This window comes from Herpailurus yagouaroundi, unplaced genomic scaffold, assembly GCF_014898765.1.
Source record: "Herpailurus yagouaroundi ecotype Mexico unplaced genomic scaffold, PumYag 207, whole genome shotgun sequence".
NCBI lineage: Eukaryota > Metazoa > Chordata > Mammalia > Carnivora > Felidae > Herpailurus > Herpailurus yagouaroundi.
The window spans coordinates 3,621,705-3,643,491 of NW_024412438.1; the positions used below are offsets into that span (position 1 = coordinate 3,621,705).

The 21,787-nt window shown below is 61.5% G+C and overlaps 1 protein-coding gene across 1 annotated transcript; it reads right to left on the minus strand.

The window, feature by feature from the left end:
* Nucleotides 1–9,484: 9,484 nt before the first annotated feature.
* Nucleotides 9,485–20,100, minus strand: RHBG (Rh family B glycoprotein). Its single transcript, XM_040452640.1, has 10 exons — nt 19,833–20,100; nt 14,342–14,528; nt 13,882–14,032; nt 13,598–13,745; nt 12,030–12,196; nt 11,634–11,771; nt 11,375–11,508; nt 10,923–11,044; nt 10,063–10,136; nt 9,485–9,861 (listed from the first exon to the last, which is right to left on the minus strand). Exons 1-10 carry the CDS (start codon nt 20,017–20,019, stop codon nt 9,793–9,795), a joined length of 1,377 nt encoding a protein of 458 aa, XP_040308574.1. The 5' UTR covers nt 20,020–20,100; the 3' UTR covers nt 9,485–9,792.
* Between the last annotated feature and the right edge of the window lie 1,687 nt (nt 20,101–21,787).

Below are 21,787 nucleotides of genomic sequence, written 5' to 3' on the forward strand. Positions count from 1 at the left end.
CGAGGGGGTGCCTAGCACGCATTTAGGAATTACATGAGTGGCCTGCAGGCCGGCGGCCCTTCACGTTCAGACACTAAAGGCCCTGATGGAGAGCAGCTCTGGGGGGATCCCCAAGCAACCGGGATGGGGATGTGAACTGTCTCTGGAAGGGACCTGGGGGTGGACCCTGAGGCACGAGGGGGACTGCCTACTGTGCGCCGTGGCTCCCGAGTGTGGTGAAGAGATTACTTATTCGGAAACAATTACATTTAATTTAAAATAGTAATGATTGCAGCTTTTTAAAAGGTTTATTTATTTTGAGACAGAGAGAGGAGCACAAGAGGGGAGGGGCAGAGAGGAGGAGAGACAGGATCCCAAGCACACGCCGCGCCATCCGTGTGGAGCCCGACGCGGGGCTCGAACTCACGGAACCTCGAGATCATGACCCGAGCCACACTCAGGAGCCGGACCCTTAGCCAACTGAGCCACCAGGCACCCCGACTATTGCATCGTTTTTCAAGGCTGGGGAAAAACGTTTTGGCGTCTTTTACCCCGAAGGCCAGGGCAAGAGCAAACCTCAAGACTCCTCATTTGGGAGGGGGGACTGGGATTTCGGTTCCTCCTGTCCCCCTCTTCCTTCCTTTGGCCCACCCTTGCTTCCCCACCCAGGCCATCTGGGTCTGGTCCTGCCCCACGCTCTGCCCAGGCCTTTCGAGACCGGCCCGGAGCAGAAGCATCTCCGCGCACGCGGGCCGGCTGCCGCCCCTGTGAGGGGCCAGCGGTGGCCTGGTCGCTCCCCTACTGAGGGCACGTGCCCAAGGGACTCTTGCTGCCCGGCCCTCGTGGGTCTGCCAACCTGCTGTGTGCCCACGTGCCCTCTCTGTGCATCGGGCCACGGGTGCCTCCCTGCCCGTCCTCCCCCTGCACGGCCGCGCTGAGCATAAAGGAGGTCTGGCGGTGGGGTCTTAGCATCTCACCTGGGACATGGGGCTACAAACGGTAACGATTTGCCGGAGCTGCGGGGGGATCAGCTGTGATGACGTCTGTGGGGTGCTTGGCACCCCACGGGCGTGAAGCGGGGGCTCATAAATGGTAGCTGTTCCTACAGTTATTAAATGGGAGGGCCCCGCAAACGGCCCGAGCCTGCGGCAAGGGCTCCTCATTACTGCACTGGCTGAGGGTAATGAGGCCTGTGGTAATGGCCCCTCACACTCCCAGGCCCACTGACAAAAGGCCCAACAAAGTGGGAAGTGAATGCCTAATGGGACCCTTGGGGGCTCCGCCCAGGGCTGGGGGGGCGTCGGGAAGGACCCTCTGGCTGCAGCTCCAGGTGCCAAAGAACCCCGCAGGCCAGAGACCCTGCCGACAGACCGCCCCTTCTCTGACCCAGGTCAGCTCACCATCGGGGCCTTGGCCGAGCGGGGTGTGCACCCCAGCACCCCTGACCTCTCGAGGCTAGCCTGGGAGACCGACAAGAACCCAAACGAATAAGTGAAGTGCACCTGATGTCAGCTGGTCACGAGTGATCTGGAGAGAAATAGAACAGGAAAAGGGGACAGGAAGGGCAGGGGTCAGAAGGTGAGTTGCAGGGGCGCCTGGGTGGCTCAGTCGGTGGAGCGTCTGACTTCGGCTCAGGTCACCATCTCACGGGTCAGGAGTTCGAGCCCCGCGTCGGGCTCTGTGCCGACAGCTCGGAGCCTGGAGCCTGCTTCACAGTCTGTGTCTCCCTCTCTCTCTGCTTCCCCCATCCCCCCCACCCCTGCTCACACTCTGTCTCTCAAAAATAAATAAATGTTAAAAAATTTAAAAAAAAAAGTGAGTTGCAGTATCAGATAAGGTGCTTAGGGACAGCCAGATTTTGTTCAACGGCTTCTTGTGAAAAACTGTAAATAGACACAACACCGGTCAGGACAGTAGAGCGAGCCCCGGCCTCCATGGCTCCTGGAGGCTCCTGGCCACAGCCTCCCCTACTCCCTCCCCGCCACCTGCCTCCCTTGGTAGGCCCAGAGTTGTTTTCAGCAAACCCCACACCTCTCCTTTGGCAGAGGGTGCGGTCTGAGCGGGGACAGAGGGACAGACGGGCAAGGCAGCACTTGGTCACTCGGGAGGCGGGCTCCCAGGCAGACAGACTGCTACGGCATGTGGACGGGTGGCCTCCGGTCTCATCTTTGTAACTGGCCGTGTGACATTTCACGAGTCTCCTAACTGCTCTGAACGTCAGATTGGCCGTCTGTGAAATGGGGCTGATCCTTTATCCCACAGGGAGTTTGTAGGAGGGGAATGAGTACCCCTGTGTGTGTTTCATAAAAGTACAGCGACACGGCAGAGCCAGGGTCTGGCCCCAGAGAGACGCAGTGACTTGGAGGTGAGACAAGGCCCCAGGGTACCCAAGACCAGGTGGGGGCTGGGAAGTCTCCTGCAGGAGGTTACCCCTGAAGGGAACTCAGTTCAGCAGGCCTCCCATGGATGGGCCACAGGATTCCAGGCTGCTGGAGACAAGGGGGGCCGGAGGGCCTGAATGGCCACTGTTCTCTGAAGAGGCTTCGTCCCCTTTAAAGACCCTTATCACCACCTCCACCTCCCTCCCAGGGTGATTATCACCCAGAGGGGCCTTTCCTAGGGGACATAAAGAGACCCTCAACTCCCATCAGTTAGGCAGGATAATGGGCCATTCACTCAGAGGGGACCCCAGCCCCACACCTGGCCCTCTCGGGCAGCCCTACTCGACCGCCCCATTGTCCCAGGCTGCCTCGCACGCACACATGGGCGTCAGTGGCAGGGGGAGCCCGAGTCCCCAGCTGGAGCGATCCTGGCCCTTCCCCCACCTCTCCAGCCGCCTGGACTCTGGGCTCGATTTGGGGGAGGTGGGCCTGCCATTCATCACACACACCCCCCCCCCACTCGGAATTTCACTGCTCTCGAAAGCCCTTACAGAGTGATGGGAAAATGGGAGGGAATAATTAGGAAAATCATTAGCGTCTCAAGGCCCATCTGAGAGGGATTAAGGGATTAAAAGCCTTGCAGCCAATCTCTCCTACTTTAAGGTTGTTGTAGGGGTTTTGTTTTCAGGACTTTCTTTTTCCTCTTTTCTTCTGAGTTGGGGCAGACTGAAGTCTCGGTGGATCCTTCCTTCAAAAGCTATAGGAAAAAGTCAAGACATTGAAGTCTTGGGGGAGGCAGGTGTCTGGGGAAGGGTCCTCCCCAAGCTCTCCTGGGCCGCCTTGGGCCCCTTCTCAGGGCCTGAGTGGTCGGGGAGGGGGTGCTGAGGTCACGTTTGCTGGTCTGCCTCTCAGCGCCACCCCCCGTGGAGGAGCGCCCGAGCCCTGCCTGTGGGCCACCTTTCACCTGCCCCGAGTGCTGGCTGAGGGTTCGGCAGGTCCCCCTGCCCCCCACTGGGTCCGTCCTGCTCTGGTGGCCTGAGGCTGGAGGCCCAGGGGGAGACGGTGAGGCAGGAAGATCGGGCTGTAAGCACCACCGCAGCGCTATCCTTGGGCGGCCCAGGATCCAGTTGGGGCCAGCAGATAGACGGCTCCTTACAGCACGCTGTGAGGGGGACTGAGATGTAAAGGGGGGCGGGGGGGGGTCTACAGAGGAGGCAGACCCCGTGCAGTCTGGAGGGGTTAGGGACAATCCTCCGGAAGAGGTGGCTGTATTTATTTATGGGCATTCGGTCATTGTGAGGTAGGTGTTCTACTCGAACACATCATCCGCTTTCACCGTGCGTCACTGTCTCCCTGAAAGGGTCCCTGTGTCCCCCGGCCACAGGAGGAGGAATTCAAATCCCACACCACCTGGCTTAAGGCAAACAGGGACGCTGAGGCCTGAGGGCTGCTGGGGCGCAGAGGCACGCGTCAGGTGGACACCCAAGCTCGCTAGAGTCTTTCTGCCTCCAACCCAAGCAATCCCCCCCTCCCCCCGCCAGAATGTTCCGGAGAAGAAAGATACAGGCCTCACGTGGCTCCCACAGCTCCCTCCCCCGATACACACAGCAGCGGCCTCCCTGGTTCCAGTTCTGGGGCTCCCTCCACTTCTCAGGAAGCTACCCGCCGCCCCCCACCCCCAGCCTCTGTGCCCACTGACACTCGCCTGGAAGGGCCTGGGGCCAGGCAGGGCGGCCGCGAAGCCGAGCGGCCCAAGACGGAGGCGGCCAGAAGCCTCCCGCAGCCAGCGCCTTGCCAGGGGTGCGGGGGGGTAGACGCTGGCGGCCGTGGCCTGCCGCAACATCAATAATCGCATTTATTAATGGTCTTAATTAGCAACTGCCGACAAGAAGCCCGGTGCTAATTCCACCAATAATCTAGGCTCGCGGGGCGTGGACAGAAGGGGGGGTGCGGGATGGATGGCAGGCGGCCACCGCGTACGGTCGGTCCGGCTACGGCGGAGCCTGCCTGAGAGGCGAGAGGGATGGGGAGGAAGGGGGGCCCTGCCCCCCACCACCTCCCACACCAGGGGTCCATAGCCCCCCGTGGCGCAGCCTCCTCAGATGGTGTTGGGACAAAATGAAGCGTGAGGAATGGGGGTGGGGGGAGGGGAGACCTCTGTCTGCGCCTCCAGGACCAGAACCAGACAACAGCCCGTGGGATGAAGGCAAGTCTATAAAAGCCTGAGTGAAATGAGCTAGAAGGCGATTGGGAACAAGCCCCACAGTGTCCTGGAGCCACATTCCTCGCTCTGGGGAGGCGGAGATGGTTGATGCGAGCAGGGACACTGGGGGGGCCGCCTCTCCAGCTGAGCCCTCTCCTGCCAAGAGGAGCAGGGTGGGAAAGGCGAGTTTCAGAATCTAGACGATGTCCTAGCACAACAAGGCCACTTCCTCTCTCAGCCCCCGAGCCAAGCTGGGCCCGCTTGGGGCCCCAAAGACCAGCGAGCGGCCCCGAGAGCCCTGGAGGCCCAAGCCAAAGAGAGAGGGCCGCTTGCGGGGGCGAGGAGCTCCAGTCACGCCTCTTCCGGGGACCGCCCGCCCCAAGGGTGCCTCCTGTAGGTGCCCACGCGGAGGGAGGGTGTACCCGGGGTTCGGGGGGGGGGGGGGTGGACGCTCTGGCCACGTGTGGACTTGTGTTGAGGATGTGGGGCCAGAGGAGTTTCCCTGGGGCTGGGCAGCCCAGCTCAGAATGTTCTGGAGGGGTTCTGGGTGGGGCCGGAGGCCTGGACGGAAGAGCGGCTGGCTGAGGAGTTGCAGCAGGGCCCGTGTCCAGAGGTGGGGGTCTGGGGGCAGGCACCTCGGCTCCCAGCCCTGGTCCCCTGAGCCTGACTTTCCTCTTATCCACCAGTGTTCCACCTGCTAGCCCCGGAGGCCAGGCTCCCTCCCTCCCCCCTCACAACGGGGTTACTGCACCTGCATCCCCAGGGGAGCCAGGGGGCTGGAAGGGAAGAGCTCCATCTGAGATGGGGGGCCGCCCCCCCCCCCAGAGGAACAGGCCTATGACGTGGCGGTAGGACCCCCGCCTCCAGGAATACCAGCGGTTCCACCAGCCTCCTCTCCCTCCTCCTCCTTACTGGGACGGGGATCTGGGCTTCCTGGGACAGTTCTTTTGGGTGTTGCCCGATAGATTGTGCCCTGAGAACATGATGAGTCCCGAAAGCGTCACTGTTTCAAGGGCCCAAACGCCATCTCTATACAGCTTCTCACCTGAGCGGCATCAGCCCCTGGTCAGGAATCTTCGTAGAAGCTTGGGGAAGACAAACTCAGGAGGCCCTGCACCTTGCCAGGCTCAAGCCCAGGTACTGCACGCGCCCCAGAGCAGGGCTCCAGGCTCCTCGCCAGGATGGACTCTGCTCCTAACAGAGCTCCCGTGCCCACTGTCTATTTTTTTTTTTTAAGTGAACTCTGTACCCATCATGGGGCTCAAACGCAGGACCCTGTGATCAGGAGTCACATGCTCTACCGTCAAAGCCAGCCAGGCATCCTCACTGAGCATTTCAGTCCAGGGTTCGACCAGTTCCATCTGTTAGCCGGACACAGGCCCCTGGGCTGGGGTGGAGGGTCGTACCGCTTTCACTTGTGGGAGGGGACTTTATGTGGGACCCCCTATGCCTACATCCCTGGAGAAGCTATTTTAGTCCTGCCTTGGTGAGCCCTTCTCCCAGGCAGAGGCGGGGCCCCTAACTGTGGCAACAGCAGAAGGAGGCAGGAAGGGAGGCCTGCACTAGGCCTGGGGCTCCCTGGTCAGAGAGGATCCCTTGGGGAGTCTCTGTCCAGTAAGCTGCTTTGGGGAAACCATGAGCACTTCCCCCACGGCTCTGGACGGGACGGGCTCCAGGAACACCTGTAAGAGTCCACTGGGTCAATGCAGTGTGAGGAAATGGACGCAGATGGGGACTGGGGTTTGGCTAACACGTAGGGAGGGTAGGAAGGACAGCGACCGCAGCCAGGTTTAACCCCCAAGAGAGGGGTTCAGAGACAGGGACGGACTCCTGCAGACCGCGGAGCTAGTGAGAGGGGGAGGTCAGCTAGGTGCCCACCGCGGTCTGACCCCAAAGTCAAGCCTCTTTGGGGCAAGGGGTAGGTATGGACGGGACCGTTTTGGCCAAGGCTGGTGATCAGACAGTGCCGTGGAGACAATGGCGCTCTGTCCCAGGGCGCTGGGGACGCCAGCTCATCCCTATGCAGTGACTGCCGGCCCCTTTCAGGCGGTGGAAGCCGGCGGCAGAGGGGAATTCTCACAGGCCGGTGGCATTTGCATAGCCGGCTCGCCCGCCTGCCGGAGACATTGGCCCGCATTGTTCCCACCGGCGGTGGTGGCGCACGGGCCCGGGACGCGCGGGGCGCGGGCGGCAGGGCCAGACAAAGGGGCCGGGGCGCAGAGCCGGGAGGCGGCGGGTAGGGGTCCTGACGGTGGGAGAGAAATATCGGGGTGAGGCGGGGCGCCCGCCGAGCCCGTCTGCCCCGGTACGGCCACCGGCCCCCACTTTGGACACCCAGGCCGTGTCTAATTCCTCCCTGAGCCGGTGCCTCGCGCCGTGATGTGAATCCCAATGGCGCAGCTCAGGCCTTTCCCAGGCTGCGTGGTTCAGGCCAGGTCCTCCAGAGGTCAGAGGAGCCGCTGTGGCCAAAGGGTTCCAGCCCCACAGACACAGAAGCATGGGGCAGAGGGGGATCTTGCAGACCCCTTTGTCACAGACACACAGTTACCCGAAGCCGGGACAGTGGCCACTTCCCAAAGCCCGTCCCTCAATGCCCCGGCTCTGCTGTCTTCCACGCTGACCCCAGTGCGGCCCGTCTCTCCCATCAGTGGGGCCCTGGAGGAGAGCGAGGCCCCAGTGTCCTCGTCCATCATTGTCCCCAGAGCTCAGGCACTGGGGCCGGACAGAGTTCATGAGTGGACAAGTGTCTGATTGTCTTGCACTGAGAGTGATAATGATGGTGATCAGAGGGGCTGTCCCTGAGGGGCAGGGGCCTCATTGTCCTCAAGGGGTAAGGAAGGTGCCCCCTTGGCCCCTGTCCCTGCCATCTCCTTGACCTGCTCATTGTCACCCTGTTGACCCAGCCTGAATGGACGGGCCACCGTGCAGAGGACCAATGGTGCCGAGCCGGCTGTAGGGAAGATGGGGGAGGGGCTCCATGTTGGTTCAGCAGAGGGGCTCCAGGGACACCTGTATTTCCTGCCCTCTGAGCTCCCTCCCTGAAAGCAGTGATGAGACCGTGATCCCTGCCCCCCCCATCCCCAAACCACAAGGGACGGCTTGCTTCAATCAGGGAGCGGTCTCTGGGGTGCCCACCAGCTTGCTTTGCCCCAGGCACCGGTGGGGAAGGGAGAGGAGGGAATGTGTGACAAACCAGGCAGCGGGTTCAGGAAATCTCGGCCCCGGACAGAGTCCCCCGAGCCCAGGTGTTGGGTCCTGTAGCAGAGCTCAGCACCGTCTCCAGGCCACAGGGGACTCTGTGGGGATGATGGAGCTTGGAACGAGTTGCAGGACCTGTAAGGCCGTGTGTTGTGGGGCAGCCCACGCCCTGCCCCTCCTTTCTCAGGGGCCTGGGGTGGGCGTCCCACGTCTCCTCCCTTGGAAGCATGTCGCTTCTCCGCTGAGGTGGGAGCAGTGGCCAGCCTGGGCTGGAGCTGTTTGTGTGCTTGTGCCGGGAGGAGATCTGGCTGTGGTCAGTCAAGGAGGGACAGGAAGCAGAGGAGAGGCGCCGGCATAAATGACTCCCCAGACCGGGCCAGGGCAGGGAGGGTCTCCTCCCACCGCGGAGTCTCCCTTTCCTGGCTGGGGACTCTAGGTCAGCACAGGGGCTGGGAGCTGAGGCCCCAGAGGGGGAGGGGGAGGTGGCCTCCTCGGCTCTCCCAAGCCCCCTCCCTCCCCACGGGGGCTGACAGGACAGGGGGCCCTGTTGCAATCTGGGCAGTCATCCTCTACTGGGCACAGGGTCTCCCCACAGCACTCCCGTCCCAGCCAGCAATGGGGGGGGGGGGCGCTGCAGGAGGAGGAAGCCGATGGGCTGGGGCATAGTGGGGCCCTGGGGGCAGGGATGGGTCCCAGGGAGCGCCTGTGCCTCAGTGGCCCTCTTCGTTCCTCCCCTTCCCCTCAGCTCCGTGCTTGGCCTCCTTCCTTCCCCAGCCAAACTCAGGGCCTCCGACCACAGTGAGGATGAAGCCTGTTCCAGGGTCAGGCCCCAGGAATCTCTCCCCAGTGGCTGGCTCCCTAGGTCCCAACGGGCTTGGTCTTGAGGGAGAGGTCCGTGGACAGACAGGCCCGGCTCCCACCAGAAGCCTGGAGGGAGGGCAGGACAGGGCCACGGGGTCCCAGCTCTTCCGGGAGGGGAGAGGCCCTCCGGTCTGCTGCAGGGGTGGTGTCTCTGATGCGTGAGATCGGAAAGCCCCAGAACCAGCCTGACATACAGTGGGGACTAAGAACTGGGAAGCAGTGTCTCCCAGAATGGTGAGGAACAGCAGAAGCAGACAGGAAGGCAGGAAGGCAGGAAGGCAGGAAGGCCGTCAGGCTGCAGGAAGGACGCCGGATCCGGATCCGTGGAGGGTGCAGGGTGCAGGGTGGAGGCTGGGAGGCCACAGAGGCCTGTGCTGGGTCTGGAGCGCCCTCTGGTGGCCAGAAGACCTCAGGCGGCAGAGGCGAGGCCTGCTTTCCCGGTTCTCTGCAGCCCCTCTCCTGAGACTCTGGGGGGGGGGGGGGGGTGGGGGTGGGGGAAGAAGGGGTTCCTGGGTGCTGGCTGCTTCCAGCTTCCGAAGACTCGGTGGCAAAGAACTCCCTGTCCGCCTTCGTTCAGAGACCGCCCAAGTCAGGATGGGAGTGGCGGCCATTCAGCAGGAAGACCTCTCCAGCCCGATTTTCTGGGAGAGAAGAGCTGCCTGTCCCTGGCGGCAGGCAAGCCCAGGCTGGGCACCCACCTCGTGGAAGCTGGCATGCTAGAGGGGGCTCCGTGGGCCCAGGGGGACAGGAGCTTGCTGGCACTGAGGTCCTCCCCACCCGAGCTTCCAACATGGTGCGTTAGAGCGAGAGAGCGAGAGACGAGCTCCCCACATTCCCAGCGCACAAAAACGAGGCGTCCGAATCCTTGGTGCCAGTGGTGTTTATCACCGGGTCAGCCGGGCTGGCGCACACCTCTCTGTGACCGTGTGGCCTTGGGCGGTGGGCTGGCAGTGGGTTGGGCACCTCGCTCACGGGCCACGGGGTGGGGCTGGGGGTGCTGAGGGGTCTCCCCCCGCCGGGTGCAGCGGGCTCCCCCACACCCCCACCTTCCGCGGCCCTGTCCCCAGTGCCGTCTTCGTTCCTGCAGCAGGAGGGATGGACCCAGAAAAGACCTTCCCTGCGGTCACCATCTTCTAAAAGGAGAGTGTCCTCTCGTGGGCTGGAAGCAAGTTAGGCCCGGGTGTCTGTCTCCTCTGCCCTCAGAGATCCCTGGGCTTCGTCCTCGCGTTCCCCAGGCACCTGGAAGGTGGTGGGGGGGGGGGATGCAGGTGAAGGGGAAGCTCCAGGGGGCTGGAGACTGGAGCTGGGGGGAGGGTGTCCCCCAGCAGAGCAGAGCCAGCCAAGAAGGAAAGAGGCAGGTGGGATCATAGGAGGTGCGGCAGGGTGGGAGCTTTGGAGGACGAGATGGGCATCGGTCCAAGGGGCTGGGGACACGCTCACCTCCCAGTAAATCCGGTCCTCGTAGCACTGGGAGTCTGGAGGGGGGTCCAGGAAGGGCAGCCTCAGCAGGAGCCCTGGTGGTGGGAGGGGAGGGTGGGTGGGGCTCCTGGCACTCCTGCGGGGGAGGTGGCCACCCCAGGCCCGAGGGCACGGAGGGGCTGAGCGGCCTGACACGCCTGTCCCAGATGAACTGCAGCTGTATTTGGGGAGCCCCTACTGTAGCCAGGCCCCCACGGGCGCTCGTCACCAAAGCAGCCCTGCTGGGCATGGCCCTCACGGTACAGTGAAGGCAGCGAGCCTCAGAGAAGTCCTGGGCACCTCACTCGTTCGGACAGTTGGCAATGGACCGGATCGTGATTCTGTCCCGAACACGGCTCCTGAGCTTCCTGGGGCCCCCTGTCCGGGAGGGGTGCTGCACGAATTTATTGAGCAAATAAGTAAATAAATGAGGGGACGGAATCGAACCAGTTCGAGAATGAAAATCTCAAGATGATCCTGAATCAGAAGGAGTAAAGCCAGACATCAGGGAGGACTGTCTGATGGGCATCGGCGGGCAGTCGGTCTCTGTGGAGGTTTGGTGTTCCGGCCCCTCCCTGCCCCTGCCTCTGCTCCTGGACCTGCCCCTGCCCGGGAAAGACTGTTCAGCTTCCCCTTCAGGGCCTCAGCCTGAGGTCGGGCTGCCCTCTGGTGGGCAGAGTAAGCAGTACAGGGAAGCCAGAAAACGGGAGAGGGACCCCACTCTGCCCCTAGCCCACTCCCCATCTTCTCTTAGCCCCAGGAGGGAGCAAGTACCCACTTCTGGGGAGGGTTACCCTTGAATTCTGCAACCACACCCTCCACCCCCAGCCAAGGTCACTCACCTCCAAGCCCCCCGCCCACAGAGGCAAACGTCAGTGTGACAAGCAGCCCGAAGAGTTGGTACATGGCCTGAGCCGTGGCGGAGCGCTGGCCCTCGGCTACGAGCGGAAACACACTGCCTAGGCTGCAGGGAGAGGAGGTGGGGGGGGGGGGGGGGAGACAGGGCTCCTCAGTGCGTCACGCAGCGGCCAAAAGGGCCTCGCGGGAGCCTGGGACACCCACACACTTTTCAAGACTCAGTTTAGGATCACTTTTGCTTGTTCTCTCCTCTGACCCCTGACGGTGCAAGAATTGAGCCTAAGGGTCATTACATCCTTCTGTCGTTATTCACGAACGAATGCATGAAAATAGACACAGCTTTTTGCGCTGGTCCACAGGAGGAGGAAGAGAGTGAGGGAGGTCACCCCAGGGGGGGTAATGACCTGGGTGAGGGTCAGGGGTGGGGAGGACTCACCCATCTCCATAAGTTTCGTGGGTGGCCAGCCCGGCCACAAGGACCCCCAGGAGGGCTCCCAGGACCCCAGGCATCCCGTGGAGGTTGTGGACGCCACACGTGTCTTGGAGTTTGAATTTCGCCTCAAGGACGGGCTGGAGGACGGACACCAGTAATGAGTCCTGTGCGCCCCCCCCCCCCCGCCAGGCTGCTGGAGACACGGGGGCAACAGGTGCTGGGGGACCCCCTGTTCTGCCCGGGGCCCGAGAGGCATCTATACCGTGAAGAACTTGTACCCCAGCGTGGAGACTGTCCCAGCCAGGAAGCCGGCTGCCAGGGCCCCAAAGGGCGTCAGCATCATTTCACCTGATGTCCCCACTATGACCCCTCCGGCCAGCGCTGCGTTCTGGATGTGAACCTGGGGAAGCACAGGGGAGCGGGGCATCGGGGGCCGGTCCAGGTCGACGCCCCCATCCAACCCCACCCCGTCCACCGCAGTGGCATCTAGGGCTTCCGGAAGTCCCTCTGCCGTCTGATCGCAAACTCTCCTGCTGTTGTGTGGTTGCCTCTTGCTGTTGCCCCGTGCCTGCGCCCTGTCCTGTTCCCCTGCAGACCGGGCCTCGCAGGGTCCTCCCCCCGCCCGTCCCTCTGCACCCCCCAGCGCCCTCTCCCGCACCATGTCCAGCCGGCCGTGCTCCCCGACGAGGGCGGACAAGGCAAAGGTGCTGAGGGTGCTCGCGGTCAGGGAGTAGTAGGTGTTCAGGGTTGTTCGGTGCTGCCCATCCCCCAGCATGGTGGGCGCAGAGTTGAAGCTGGGCCAGGAGGTCCACAGGAAGATGGTCCCTAAATGATGGGCGGGCCGGCAGAGTGAGAGGAAGCAAGTAGCCCCTGGGTAGCCTGGGTGTCCTCGCTCGCAAAGTGGGGGCCAGAGCACCTCCAGAGCGCGGGCCGTGCGTGGTGGCTCGGAAGGAGCGCGCAGCCCAGGCCTAGGAGCCACTAGGTGCACAGCCAAAGGCCGGCTACCAAAGGGCACGGACACAGAGCCACTCGACTGAGAACCACAGACGGTCGAGATCGGGGTATTTGTAAGCATCAGAAAAGGAAAGAAAAACAGGCAAAGGGCCCTGCGTGTCAGGCACTGAACTGAGCTCGGTATTCGTATCAGGGAAACAATATGCTTTAAAACCTCAACCGCCTCCTGGAGACCTGGGCCCTGCAAGGTGCAGGTGAGGCCTCCGCCTGCCGGGCACCTGGATGGGCTCCCGGCCAGTCCTGGAGGGTGGGGAGGGGCAGAGGGACAAGGTGAGGGGAAGGCTGGGGACCCTGTAGGCTCGGGCCACCAAGGCAAGGAGGCTTGAGGGACTGCCCCTCGTCCTGAGCGGTCTCAGGGTGCGTTGTGACTTCTCCCTGCAACCCCGCAGTCTGCTGTGGAACCCAGCACGCTCACACGTGTGTCCTCAGAGGGCAGAGCAGGGGGACCCAGGAAGAGGCAGGGCTCCCTGCCTGGAAGGAGGGGACAGAGGAGAGCTGGTGTGTCAGGCTCCTGGGGAAGCACGCCTTCTTGGGGAAGCCCCTGGACTTCTAGCCAAAGCATCCACCTCATTTCACAACAAACCCGAAGGTGAGCAACAAATACAAATACAATACAAAGCCAGCCTCTCTTTTTAGCGTGGGACGAGGCATGGACCCACGGCAAAAGAAGGTATCGATCTCCTTTCCTGCCTCATTTGCGAAGGCAGAGAGAGGAGCTGAGGCCAAGGTAGAGGTAGGTGCTTGGAGGAAACAGGTGGTGGTGATGGTGCTCGAAGGTCAGACCCTGCGGCGCCCAGGGGTGACCCGCTACCTCTCCCCCTGATCCTGGGCATGCAGGGGCCTCTGGGAAATCGCCTGGGAGGCATGTGAAGGGCAGAGTCTTGGAGGCAGCAGGTGGACAGCCTGCAGGGGGGGCAAGACCTTGCTGTGCCAGGCTGGCCTGGCTTCTGAGGGGGGAAGGGGGCGGCCCCAGAGTTTTAAGCAGGGATCCGTGCAGTCAGACTTGATTTAGAAGGGCCCCCGGGAAGGGGTCTGGGGCAGGCGCGTACTCCAGGGCTGAGTTCTAAGAACCTGTCAAAGAAACTGTTGGGAATGATGAGCCCAGATCCCGGGCTCTCGGCAGGGACTTCCCAGCAGGGACCCCAAGGACCGTAGGCGGCCTGACATCTTGCCCGGGGTCCTCCCTGGCCCCCCCACCCCGGCAGTCCTCACCAATCATGGCAAAGAGGTCCGAATGGTAGACGGAGCCCTGACGATGCTTGCTCTTCTCCAGCTGGGGCCTGTAGAGGACCCGGGACAGGACCAGCCCGAAGTAGGCCCCAAAGGTGTGGATGGTCATGGACCCTCCCGCATCCTTCACCTGGGGTGGGGGCGCGGAGGTGGGCGGCCGGCCCTCCGCGCCCCCCCCCCCGCCCGCCCCCACTGACCCGTGCTCTCCCTGCTCAGGGCCTGGCCCTGGCCCTCGCCACCCCTCACCCCTGCCCCACCCGACTCACCCCCAGGAGACTAAGGAGCACGAACTCGTTGACGCCAAATAGCAGCACCTCCAGCAGGGCCATGAGCAGCAGCTGGGCCGGCCCCGTCTTGCCCAGGACGGCACCGAAGGAGATGAGCACGGCAGCGGCACAGAAGTCCGCGTTGATCATGCTGGGGACCGGGGGTGTGACGCAAGGGTGAGAGGGGTGGGGAGGGCAGCCCCACGGCCGGGGCGGCGGCAGCCGTGGGTGGGGGGGGAAGGGGTCTCGACGCAGCCTGGGGAGGTTCTGTGCCGTGGACCGCATGGCCCGCGAGGGGTGCGAGAACCAGATCCCGAGCCCTGCCCTGGGGGTGGCAGTGCGGGCGGGCAGGGCGCTGGACACGAGTCTACGGAGGCAGGCCCGGGGCTGGAGGGCTGGCTCCCCCGGGGGCAGGGGATGGGGCGGGGAGGGGGGAGCCGGGGAGGCCGCCGCTGCCCACCTCTGCACGCCAACATGGATGTGGCCGCCGTGCAAGGAGTGAAAGAAGCCCTGGATGAGTGTGGACCACTGCAGGGCAAAGGCGGCCAGGAGGAAGGTGAAGCCGACGCTGCTGAAGCCGTACCGCTGCAGGAAGGCCATGAGGAAGCCGAAGCCCACACACACCACGACGTGCACGTCCTGGAAACCTGCGGGAGCATCTGGGCCGCTCGGCCACCGCCGCCCAAGCAGCCGCCCGGCCGGTGCCCCTGGTTCTCGCCAGCCGGGGCCGCCGCCTCCGGGCTGGAGCCGGGCCTGGGAAACTCCCCAGGTGTGGCGGGGCCTCCCAGCCTGGGGCGCCCGGGCAGAGCTGGCCGGCTGGGGGCAGCGGGACCCACGCCGGTCCCGCTGTCCCCGTGTCTCCCGCCCTGTCCTTGGGTCTCCCACAACCGACCGGCGGGACGTCCTGCCCGCGCTCCCTCCAGCTGCGGTCCCTGCCCCTCCGTGCTCAAAATCATCTTCTTCGGGCTCCTTTCAAGTTTCCCTTTCTGCTGGGAAGTCCTTCCTGATGTCTAACCTCCATCCCTCATACTTCAGAATCTATACCTCTCCGTTTTGAGGATTTTAAGGGTTTGGGGTTTTTTTTTTTGTTATGTTTATTTTTGAGAGAGAAAGAAACAGTGCATGAGCAGGAGAGGGGCAGGGAAAGAGAGAGAGAGAGAGAGAGAGAGAGAGAGAGAGAGAGAGAGAATCCAAAGCAGACTCCAGGCTCCAAGCTGTCAGCACAGAGTCTGATGTGGGGCCCGAACTCACGAACCACGAGATCATGACCTGAGCAGAAGTCAAACGCTTAACCAATTGAGCCACCCAGGTGCCCCGAGAATTTTAAGGTTTTTAAAAATAATTTATGAAATAGCCTTAATTTTTTTATCAAAACTTTTTCTTTATTTTTAGAAAGGGAGAGTGAGCACACGAACTAGGAGAGGGGTAGAAGGAGAGAGAATCTTTTTTTTTTTTTAACATTTATTTCTTTTTGAGAGAGAGAGACAGAGACAGAGAGACAGAGCATGAGCAGGGGAGGGGCAAAGAGAGAGGGAGACCCAGAATCCGAAGCAGGATCCAGGCTCTGAGCTGTCAGCACAGAGCCGGATGCGGGACTCGAACCCACGAGCCGGGAGATCATGACCTGAGCAGTAGTCAGAAGTTTAACCGACTGAGCCACTCAGGAGTCCCGAGAGACAGAATCTTAAGCAGGCTCCAGGCCAAGCAGAAAGCCCAATGTGGAGCTTGATCCCATGATCCTGGGATCATGACCTGAGCCTAAATCAAGAGTCGGCCATTCAACCCACTGAGCCACCCAGACGCCCCTAATTTTGTCTTAAATAGCTTTAATTGTTAACAGAGATTCCCTCCGGGAAAGGAGCCGAAGGGAGGCGCAGGGCTGCAGGGGCACAGCTGAGCCGCAAACCACGCCCCCTGGAGTTGTGAGATCAGGCGGCTCTTGGAAGGGGGATTTTGCTTTTGCATTTGTTTCTTTCTATAATTTGAATATGTTAATTTTATAGATGCATTAGTTGAAGTCTTTTGTGTGTCAGTGAGGTTTCTGGGCAGGGAGATTGGAGCCTTTCTGTTTGCTTTCTATTGTGTATGCAGAAAAGACCCAGCGAATACAAACGATACACAGTAACATTGAGAGTGAGACACATACAAATACCTGCTTCAGTATCAGTTTGTTCCCCACGCCTCCCCCCATCTTGCAAAAAAGGGTTGAAACATAACCTAGTGTGACAATTCAGCCAGCGCATCTGGACCTGTTCTCTCAGCCTCGGGTCTATGTATAGAGTAAGTCCATGCTCTGTCTTTGGCTTTAATTCAGAAATGCTGGAGAAAGAGTATCGCGAGTGCTGTTAGAAATCGGGCAGGGCAAGTAAGTTCTTGAGAAACAGGGTCAACTCTGACCCTAAATTCACTCCCCTTTTACAGCTCCACGTGAGAAATTTCTCTTGGAGCTTACTGCTAGCATATGTCACTTCCCCCCGGGGCACCGTCCGAGGTTTACTAAGAGCTCAGGCACCAGGCTCTGGGGAGGGTGCCGGCATCACAGCAGCCACACGCCTGCCCTCACGGAGCCTGGCAGGCAGACGGCAAAGAATCGGAGAATCACTCATGTGAGCCTTCCTTGCCTCTGATGAGAACATGTAACCGGCCGCGTTTCCCTTTTCTTCTTGGCTGCCTGGAAGCTCAGAGCTACCCTGGCATCGCAACCGAAACAACTGGGGAGGCACTCCCAGTGTCCATTATCTCTATCCCGCCCTCCTGCTTTTATTTTTTCAGACTCATGTTCTTGTTGCACACACACACCTCCAATCTCTTGTAGAAAGGGGCAGATCATAAAGAAAAAGGTCATGGTGCCTTTTTTCTTTAATCTGAGGAAGCACCTAGCAAGCCAAAAATTTATTATTGAACTTTAGAATGCCATCAGTAATTTTGAGAGGACCAAACGGTTTTTGCCCTTTTTGTGCTGGGTACTGGCTGACAGGAAGTGAGTTTGCAAGCCCCTGGCAGAGGCTTGGGTGGGTACTGGGACTGCGGGTCGGCACCTCAGCTGCCGGCCCCAGCTGCCAAAGGGGGGTAAGGGTCTAAAGGTCCACTGGCTTTGCTCAATGTCCCGACACTGTGCCATTTCTCCAGCCCTGTGCACTCCCAAATCACCCAGATCTCCCTTCCCTCAGATCCTAACACCCAACAGAAAAGGAGGAGGAGCACTTCTAACTCAGCCCGCAGCCTAAGTTCTTCGAGACCTCTCTGCCTGGCTTCTTTCCTCCTTGTGCCAACAGTAAAGGGGATGCCGCGTCTGTCCTTTTGTCCAAGGGCAGCAGGGTGGCAAAGGGGGCTGGGTGGCAGGACTCCCTGTCCCGGACATGCAGAACTGCTCCAGAGCTGGTCATAACTGGCAGTAACATTTACGTCTCCCACCCCGGGTTTGTTTGGCATCACAACTCAGTCCCTTGACCTTTCAAATGGAGGCTAAACATTAAGAAATCTCCTTCACTGGGGAGCATTCCACAGACTCTCCATTGGCTGTGGCCACCGACCATGCACCCTCGGTTGAAGAGAAGACAAAAGCCCTCTAGCGACGCCTACTGCCTCCCCAACCCCACTGGCTAGCTCCCGAACAAGATAACACGGGGCAAGGGGACAGTTAAGGCTGGATTGTGTGACGGCTGACAAGCCATTTCGCCTCTGTGAGCCTCGGTTTCCTCATCTGTAAAGTGGGGCTATAAAACGTAAGGAGCAGAGAGTGGTGAGCTGAGGAGGCCCCCTTCCCCCTCCCCCACCACACTCTACCCACCCCCGCCTTATGAGGGAGGTGGGCCACATTCTCCCAGAAGAGGTCACCGACCACTCTGGTCCCTGTCACGTCCCCCTTCCCCGCTTCTTCCAAGAAGATCCTGATTCCAGCTATCCTAAATCCCTCTCACCAAAAGTAAGGTCTCAGAGGTATGTGACCCAGGACCTGTCCACACTGTTTTCTTAGAACCCTTTCTCATGTTTGCTTCTGTGTCCCCTGTCACTCTGTCTTTTCTCCTCTTTCTTTCTTTCCATGACTTGCCTCGGGAGGCTTGTAATGTGGGGAAAGGCCACAGCTGGGCAGCCAAGAGCCCTGGCTCTGGCCTGGCTAACTTGCTGTGTGCTCTTGGGCAGCCCCGTGGCCTCTCTGGCTCTCTCTCTCTCCACATCTGAGGGGCTCTGAGGGCCCTGCCTGCAGCGACGACAGACCGACCCCAGGAGCAGCCGTGTCCCGGGCACCAGCTGCGCTCCCTTTCATCTCCCGAACCAAAGGGCAGTGGCTACGCCTCCCTCTGACCCTGACCCCTTCCCTGGACACAAGGGCAGGGGAAGACCCGGCTCATCAAAGCCCCAGACTCCAGAGACCTCACGCTTCCCTCCACCCCAACCTTCCCCCACACCAGGGTCCCAAGTCCACGGGGATAGAAACCTAGGGCAGCGGAGAGGTAAGATCCCCACTCCCCTCCCCTTACCACAGCCCAGGGAGAGCTGAATGCCCAAGGAGAGCCCCCCCGCCCCCCGCAGCAGAGGGGCGACAGGTGGGGGCGTTGCGGGGAGACGAGCAGGGCGCGGAGGCTTAAGTGGGGCCCTTGGAAGAAGCAAACGGAGGACGTGGCAGGCAGCCAGGTCACACCGTGGACAAGAGCTTGCTTCCCTCAGCCTCTGGGCTATTCCCTCTCAACTCCCTGGCTCTCTGGGCAAATGCAGGACCCAGGGGCCTGCTGTCCCAGCTCCCGGGGCTCACCTTGTGCAGACAGGGCTGAGGTGGAACACAAGAGGGAGGAGCTGGAGCCCCTCTGCCTAGGACAGCTGGGGGCTGGGGGTCTAGCACTTCTTGCTTAGGCCCAAGCCTGCATCTCACTCCCTGTGTCCTCAGCAGTGTGTTGGAGTTGGGACTGGGAGACGGTCGGTTGGGGACAGCCTGCTGCCAGCTCGGTATAGGAAAAGCAGGGTAATAACAGCCTGGGATTTTATAGGAGACTCTCACACTGTAGGTCTTGTTGGAATGTGCATCCTTCAAACTGAAGCATCCTTCTCCCCATTGCCCAGATGGGAAAAACTGAGGCTGACGTAAGCCCTACCCAAGCCATGGTGATGAAATGAGGAGCTGTAGTATCCTGGGTCCCAGCTGCTCAGGGCCTGAGTAGCAAGGTAGGCCCCCAACCTTAGAGGGAGAGCCTAAGGTCCCCCAACAGGCGGCAGGGGCTCGGCCCTCTCCTTCCTGGGCCTCACCAGCAGACAGGAGAGCTGTGTTGCTTGGGATGCCTGAGTCTTAGTTCCTTCTCTGCCACTCACCCGATGGGCGATCGTGAGCAAGTCACAAGCGTTCTGAGCCTCAGCTTCCTCGCCTATGAAATGGGCCAATGACCCTGCCATGCTTCCTGCTCAGAGCTGGGGGCAGCTGTTCTGGGCTGTGGTGGGTGGTTGTGTGATCCTCTCTCGGACTCTGGAAGGGCCAGTTTTGAGTGACTGGGGCAGGAATGCCTGAGCCCCACCCGCCTTGGCTGCCTTCATAACTGATACCTGCACTACCACTCCTGCACAGCCCTCCCTACCTCCCCTGCCCAGGAGGACTGTCTTTGCTGTGATCAGGGTGGAGCCCCTAGAAAAGGCAGTCGCCCTACGAAGCCCAATGAGGCCAACTGGGGGGGGTGAGACAAAGGAAGCAATTAAAGCTCAGATCTGGGCTTGAGTCCCAGCTCCCTCAATTCTGACAGCTCGAACCTGAACCAGTCACTTCGAGTCTCAGTTTCCCCATCTTTGTCTGCCTGATAGACGAGATGAGACCTGGGACACCGCGGACACCAGCGACAGGGTGTTATTATAAATCTGGGGCACCTTCCTCGCAAAGCCAGAGGGTTGCTCTACTAGGAGTAAACGTGGACACCCAAGACACCGCGGAGCCTGGGCTCTTCGCTCCCCGCGCCCTCACCCGCACTCACTTGGGTAGCGAAAGTAAAATTCATTGTCCGAGCTACTGCGGTTGCCCGAGTGCCAGAGGGCGGCGTCGGTTTCGGGGTTGTAGCGGACAAAGACCGCAAAGAGGATGGCGGTGGCGCCCTGGAGGAGGAGGCACAGCAGGGGCAGCTGCAGTCGCCGGCCCGCGGCGCGGCGGGGAGACCCGGCCATGGACGAGGGCTTCGAGTCCCTGGCTCCGTCCGGCTCCGGCTCCGGGCGCGCGGGACACACGCTCCCGAGCAGGGCCGGCAGGTTCCACCGGCGCCAGGGCCCGCCCGTTCCACCGGCGCCAGGGCCCGCCCACCGGCGCCAGGGCCCGCCCACCGGCGCCAGGGCCCGCCCACGCCGAGGCTCAGCGACCCCTTCCCCCGCCCCCAGCCCCGCGCAGCTGGGAGCCCCAACCCGGTCCCGCGGGTGCGGAACAGGGGCGCCGAGGGCGTGGAACAGGGGCGCCGAGGGCGTGGGCCCGTGGCCTGAGGCGGGGCAAGAGCCGGCGGAGAGGGGGCGTCCGGACCCCCTTGTCCTGTCTCCCTTCACCTGGCTGCCCCTGGCTGTCTTCGGGTTGGGACAGGTCCGTGGAAATGGCCCTGGAAAGGCTCCCTGTGTTCTGCCCTGATGGGGCACAACCGAGGGACCCGGGGTGGCGGGGTTGGGGAAAGGAGAGGCCCCCTCCCCCTCAAACGTAGTGTTAGTTTACAGAATGTGTCCCAAGAAATAAGAGGCTCTTTAAGGCCCCCGGCCTGGCCGTCCAGGGTAAACACCAGAGAGAGAGAGTTGAGCGGTTACTCAATCTTTTCCCAAGCCAGATGCAAAACGGAGGTGCCGTCCAGGCATCGATGATTAACCTGACTGGGGGGAGGGGGGTTCTGAGCCCTCACCTCGCCCCAAGCCTCCTAAGCCTCCCAGCTGGGTCTGCACCCCAGCCAAGCAGCAGCTGGCCACGCTGACAGCTAGGTTCCCTGTACACTTGCACCGGGATAAGGGGCCCGGGGCAGCCTGAACAGCTAGATGGAGGAGGGTCTTCTCCCCCAGGAGTCAGGAGCCACTGGTAACACAAGCAAGGCCTACATCCACGGAGGGGGTGGGGGTCCTGGGAGACAGTAAGGAGACAGACTCACTGACATCTACTGTGAGCCAGGCTTTGGAGATGAACCACACGACCCCTCCCTCCAGGAGCCACCGTCCTGTGGGGAGACAGACACCTGGGAGGAAACCGAATGCCCACCGGAGTGAATGTGTGACCCTAGCAGTTGCAGAGGCCCTAGGGGCCCAGGAGGAGAGCCCACTGTGGTGAGGGTGAGTGCAGGCACAGACGTGGAGAACTGCTTCCTGGGAGGTATGTCTGCAGGTAGTCTAGAAGGACCACCTAGAAATGGGGCAAGTGAAGAAGAAAGAGGGGATATTTCTAGAAGGGACCTGTGGAGACAGAAGCCTGGCCCTGTGAGTGTCCAGTGTGTTCAGGGACTGAAGCTGGGGGTGGGGAGTCTAGAAAGGCCTCGAAGGCCCTGCTGAGGCACGCGGCCTCTACCCCGTGGGGGCCGGGTGGCGGGAGGACTCTCACAGGGGGGCGACCCCGCTGCTATCAGTTCTGACACCTGCGTGCCACAGGGGCTTCAAGGAAGAAAAGCTGAAGGCCGGTCTCTTTGGAGCTGGTGGAAGGGGAGGCTCTCCGTCCACCCTGCTGCCCAGCCCAGTCTGAGGGGGCTACTGTGTGGGAGGGGCTTGTCCGTGTTAGCAAAGGAGTCCCGGGCCCCTGCCGTTCCCAGAAGACGTGGTCTAGGCTCAGAGGGGCCAGCCTCTCCCCCAGAGCAGATTCGAAGTGAGCTCCTCCTAGGAATGGCGCTTGCCGGGTCTCACGAAGGGGCGGGGGGTGGGGGGTGATGGTGGAATCGCTGACCCTCCTCCTTGCTTCCCCGGCTGCCCTTTCTGCAGCCCCTCC